General features: G+C 38.6%; 1 protein-coding gene across 1 annotated transcript in view; it reads right to left on the reverse strand.

Moving 5' to 3' along the window:
- The window catches only part of tmem255b (transmembrane protein 255B), a gene marked incomplete at both ends in the record, with an annotated part of 48341 nt that extends 43126 nt beyond the window's left edge, over nt 1–5215 (reverse strand). Inside the window, 3 exons of the mRNA XM_083901078.1 lie at nt 3356–3418; nt 3560–3702; nt 5164–5215. Coding sequence (XP_083757204.1) covers nt 3356–3418; nt 3560–3702; nt 5164–5215 — 258 coding nt within the window. The remainder of the gene's footprint in view (nt 1–3355; nt 3419–3559; nt 3703–5163) is intronic.
- Between the last annotated feature and the right edge of the window lie 785 nt (nt 5216–6000).

Here is a 6000-nt window from a genome sequence, read left to right on the forward strand (position 1 = left end):
TGTTCTACAAGCAGGTTCTCTACACTGGCAATAGAGATATGATTAACTGAAACACTTTGACCACTTTCATATGGGGTACTGCAACCATCAGTCCTGAGGGGACCATTGATGACCCATCCAAGGATTGTTCGTACTGCATATGGACCATCGTCTTCACTGTGGATGATTTCCCACGGTTCCATTGCCTTGTACACATCACAACTTATCAACAAACCTATTTCTGCATCTATTTGTGGCAGCTCGATTTTACGAAGATGTGGCCACCTTTCAAAATCTTCCTGTACAGGAATGTTCTCCTTGGACACAGGAATGTCTCTATGAGTATAAATCTTGGGTAAATCAATGGACATGTTCTCTTTCAAACCACAAATTTCTAGCCCAGAGAGATGGTAACTCGGCTCTAACTTTTCCTGGCCCATTGTGCGAAGCAATATTTGTGTTTTCTTGCCTTCAATGCCAAGTTGCCTCATTAGCTTTTCAGTACAGAAAGTAGCTTGACTTCCACTGTCCATGAATGCATACGTCTCTATTGCTCTCATGCTTTTCTTTAGCTTGACACAGACGGGCACAATTGTCATTAACAAATTTGTTGAATTGTTCTTTTGGTTTGAACCGAAACGTTTGGTCTGCATCCTTCTCATCATCTGGCAACAGCTTGACAACACCTTCATTGGCAAGGCTAAATTCTCTCATAAGTTTAAAACATTGGTGTAAATAATCTTCAACAATGTCTGGACTTGCATTGTCTTTCTTTAGACTCTCAATTTTCCTAATTTTGAAAGTCTTGATTTTCTTGTACTTATAGATCTGTTGATTAGCTCTTCAAGCCCCTTTTCTGTGGGTTTGAGTGCCCTCTTGTGGCCGGTCCTGCTGCCGCAGCTCTGTGATCTTGGCCTGGATCCAACACTCTCGGCGTCTTCCATGCTGAATTTCGCGTAACTTCTAATTCAACAAGTGTTCACGTAAATGATCTATGACGCAAAGCGCTAATTGGCTTTCTTTGTGAGCGACATCTTCTGAAGACCAACATGTACACTTATTCTCTTCTGTTGTCACGTACCTGCAGCATATTATCACGGTGCGCTCGCTTTCCTCACCGCTGTTAATATCCTTGAGTCGGCTCGCGGGAAATCGTGGCGATGCCGATGTCGCGTCTATGAGCTGTCGCGAGCTGTCGCATCTATGAGCATGGTTGTTTTACTTAATGTAGTGGCTATCTTCGTTCTGCGTTATTCTTTCTTTTTCTTTAACCACTAAAGAACGACATGAGACTGCTTACTCCTTGTTGAGCTGGGATGGTGCCAACGACGGTAAAACAACCGTGTTGCTCCGTCGTTCCCTCAATCTTTATTGAACACACGTTTTTTAACACTTCACTTCCTGTATATCTAACAGAGCTATAGAAGCCCAGAAAGCTCAAATTTCACAATCAACTCAAAACATTATATTCAAATGGTGCTTACACAGTTGTTAACCTTGCAAGACAGAGGACAGATTGTGACATGTCAGACAACTTCAAGCAATGTTCAATGTGTATAACAAAATGGGTATTTTGCACAGCAGCCATTTTGAAAAACACAGGTGTAAATAATCAAATTCATGATGGCTGAGTTCCATTTAGCTTCCTCTGTTTCAGTGTACATGCTAGTTCACTGTCTTACATGAAGTGAACACACGCGCACACAGACACGATCAGTACAGTAGCATATGTGCTTTTCCTGCTAAAACATGCCAAAATGGCTACTGCTGCAAAGGAACCAGAGGTAACAAGAAGACTGGCAGTCAGCTGAAGTTTCGTGTAAGTGGTGTCTTCTTCAGGGAACTTAACACAGTTAGTCTCAGGCTGGGCTTGATAAACTGAGAACTTGATAGCAACCATACAGCTTAAATTACATAGAAGTTTCAGTTTCTCACTGGCACTTAAGTTGCATTTACATTTGTTATCCTAAACTGGTGGAGGGTTTGGGTCATCAGTTTTAAAGACTGATCAATAACTTTTTCAGAACAGTCATCTTGCTCTGGAGACACATATGTGATTATATATTAAACCTTATGTTGTACAGAGATTTGTATTTGTATGATATTATCTGTGTACATCTGTCAGCAACTGGCCAACACCACTGTCATTCCCTCATCGTGTGACTCAAATCCAGAGCCAATCACATTCACTTCCCTCAGCCACACTGAGCTGAGCACAACCACCAAGAACACATTATACTGCCATCATAAACAGATTTGCTTTTTGCTCATAGCAGAGCACCATTTTAAAGTATGTAAGATAATCCTATAATTTATGAAGTATATATGTCCTGTCTATATAACGTTATTGTTCATTTGGAATCATGTTTTGGTGTACAGATGACACACAGATGCTGTCCTGTCCAGACACTGACTGATAAAGCACTGATCATTTCCATGTTTTGACAGAGTGTTTGTATTTTAACTTGCGCTGCTTTTGTACCCTTTAGAGGAAATTCAGAATCAGTTTTTATGCACTGGACCAGAGCCAGTGAATGATAAAACAAACAGGGGAAAAATGAGAGAAAAGTCAAAGAAAAGTACGAAAAGTACATCTATATAGCATATTCTGACAGTCACAGAGAGTTTTTAATCTGAAGAGACTAATATTTTTTGATGTATATTTTTATATTCATTTTATATTTATATATTCAATTTGAATTAAATAATGTATTTCTTCATTGGCTATGTGACATAGCCCACACTTTACAAAACATAGTTTGTCTCACGGGACTTCACAGAGTTGGTAACATCCTCTGTCCTTAGACCTTCGAAGTTCGAGGCTTTGAAGTAGACATTAAATCAAAATGTGACCAAATCGCAATGACAACAGACTTATAAAAAGCATCTGACACGAAGTCAAAGATGAATGCAGATGGCAAAAAATGTGGAGCAATAAAGAGACTAACTTTCCACCACTGACACATTTTTTATCTCACTGCAACATCTTATTCTGCAGCAATTTAGTCTACGTTACCTTTATTCATCAAGACTATATAAATACAGACCATTTACATTTACCATAAAGCTGTCATTATACTATATAGGCAATTGTATTTATATCAGTGTTGCTACATTATCCCTATAATTGATAACATGATTACTTTTCGCTGTTATTAAAATTATAAACACCAACTGTTGGTCTCTCTCTCCCTCTCTACGTTTCCACTTGTGCTTCTTTATTTACGGGGATTTGTTTATTCGTCTACCTGCAGTGATTAGACAAGTTTCATCCTATAAAAGCTGCCATGTCATGTCAAACATCATGTGCCAACAAACAGTTGCATAGGTTGGATGTGTCAGTGAAATTGGTTGAATACATTCAAGTATGACTCACCATGGGTTTGCGGTTTTCCACCAGGTGGATGCCAACAATGCCCAGGAAAGCTCCAAAACTCAGCTGGACATATACAGAGAGCAGAAATAGAAGGCTTTAGATCAGGAGTTTAAGTAGTGAGTGTTTACAAGGTTCATCCCACTGATTTCATTTTTTTATTATCCGTGCAAAGAGACATAAAGGGTGAGACAGGAGAAGCCTCACAGCGATGCCAGGGAAATATCCAGCCACGGGCACATTGTCAGTGCGAGTCGAGGAGATGATTCCCACAGTGAGCACCACCACAGACAGAAACAGCAGAGATATGGACGTCCACAGAGCAGTTGTCCTCCGACGGTGGTACTGATCTGAGAACAGACATGAGGGAGATGGATGAGAGGAGGAACTGTCTAAATCTCCATCTCTAAGCTGCTTTTTGCTGAGACATAACAGAGTGTATATATTACGAAAATAAAGTCTGAATATTATTTGCAAGCAAAATCTCAGATGATCAGCTGCAACTTACAACAAACGATTAACACTTAATAGCATATGGATTCTTATGATGAACCGAAGCATTGCAGTTACTGGCTATATAGACAGATTCAGCCGTCACATCATGTGGATGTAGAGAAACACCACAAAAAAGTGAAAAAAGAAAAAATATTATTTTTCTCATAATATTACAGCTTTATTCTCTAAAGCTCATATTTATTTTCTTGAGTATTGCCCTAATTCTCCATCATATCGAAAATGTTTTCACATGGATTAATGGTACCATAATCAAAAAAATAAATGCCAGGACTGAGGAGATACTTTTAATGCTATAAATTTCAAGTTGTCGTACCATTAATGCAGTGATCGAGCATGACATGTAGTCAGGGTTATGACTGATTCCACATCCTCAATAATCAATAAGAATAAATCATTCTGGATTTGCAACAGATTGCTCATAATCCAGATGTCTGAAGGAAAGAACATAGGTGGTTCCTCCCTGCTGCTTTTACCATCTCTATCAGTACAACACGTACACTATCATTCATGTTAATCCATTTAAGTATCCAATATCTTATACATATAATTCTTTACACCATACATACTGTATAATCCATGTTGTGTATATTTTGTCCACACACATATTGCATAGTATTCAGATTATTTTTATTTCTCATATTTCCTAGTATATACAAAGTGTACTTACTTTATAGCTTGACTTTTCTTTACTGCAGCTGCTGCTGTAACACTATGAATTTCCCTTGAGTGGGCCTTATACAGAGTTGGGGTTCTGTTATTGCTGTAACAGGTTGACTGTATTGAACAGTCATCATTAATGCATTCGGCGACACATGAGCTTTTCCTACCATGACAGGTCAAAAGGTCTGCTGTGAAATAAATAACCTGTTAAACTAAACTCGAAAGAAATGACCACTGGTAAGGTGTTATACACTTTTATTTAATTTTATTATGACTTGATATAACATTTACTAGTAAGTAATATTGTCAGATGTGAGCAATTCATTGTAAATAATATTGTACAGTATTGTCAGGTTTTAAATGTATTAATTTGATTTTTTATTTGATTCAACAGGAACCTTTAATTTAATTCACCTGTGCAAGTTAATAGGCTGTTAATTAAAACATGTAAACAGTGTCAAAAAACGTGTTTTATATCAGCAGCTTAAGGGCTAATATATTTTTAAAGCATTAGTCATCTTGAAAACCAATTAATTACAGCTTTAAAACACCTTTTAGTAAAAAAAAGTGCCAGGCTACAAAACAATTGAACGTTATCATTATGAGTGTTGAGCAGAGCCTCGTTCAAACTGTACCTGCAGGATCCAGTGTGTGTGCTGGTGTCTGTTGGCTCTCAGGCTGCTGCATGTCCACTCACTCTGGGTGATACGCTCGAAAAGAAGTTAGAAGAACCAAAATAGAAGATAATAATAATGAATCGATCAGCCAGCTGAAGCGACGCGTAAAGTGTTTTTGATCGAGGAAGAATTTCCTCGTCTTGTTGATTTAAAACGAAGTCTTCGTCCTCCACAGTCACAGTTTAATTATAAGTCAAACATATTGTAGATCAATACATTATTTTACATCGGTTTTAGTACAGACGAGTTTGAGCTCAGACAGACAGGTGCAACTTCTCCTGTCTCACCGTCCTCAGAGAGAGAGAGAGAGAGAGAGAGAGAGAGACGGAGAGAGAGAGACGGAGAGAGAGCGCCTTTTAAAGAGGAACTCCCCCGGGTTTCGAAGCTTTGCTTTGGTCCGCACCAGTCAGAAAAATGACTGCGGTCTTGCTATGAAGCAGTGGCGTAGGCAGAAATAATATTTTGGGTGGGCCAGTGCAAAAGTGGGTGGGCCATCTTTGCCCAAAAAAGGAATTAGAACTTAAAAATGACAACTATAGACAAACTGGAAAAACAATAACTATTTTACTTTGTAATGTTATGCATTACAAAGGCAATGACCAAAAAAATAAATGAGGCAAAATACCGCCTATAACACAAGCTCTACCAGAGCTATAACGCTAAAAGAACACAAAATAATACAAAAACTCACTGTAAATCGATGCTCCCTGTGCGGTGCGTAATAAAAACTTAGTGACTCTGCAGCGTCTTCAGTTAGGCAGCGCCATAGCTCTGGCTTACCTTGGTCAATTTGGG

The sequence above is a fragment of the Microchirus variegatus genome (genome assembly GCF_963457635.1).
Source record: "Microchirus variegatus genome assembly, chromosome: 14".
NCBI classification, from domain to species: domain Eukaryota; kingdom Metazoa; phylum Chordata; class Actinopteri; order Pleuronectiformes; family Soleidae; genus Microchirus; species Microchirus variegatus.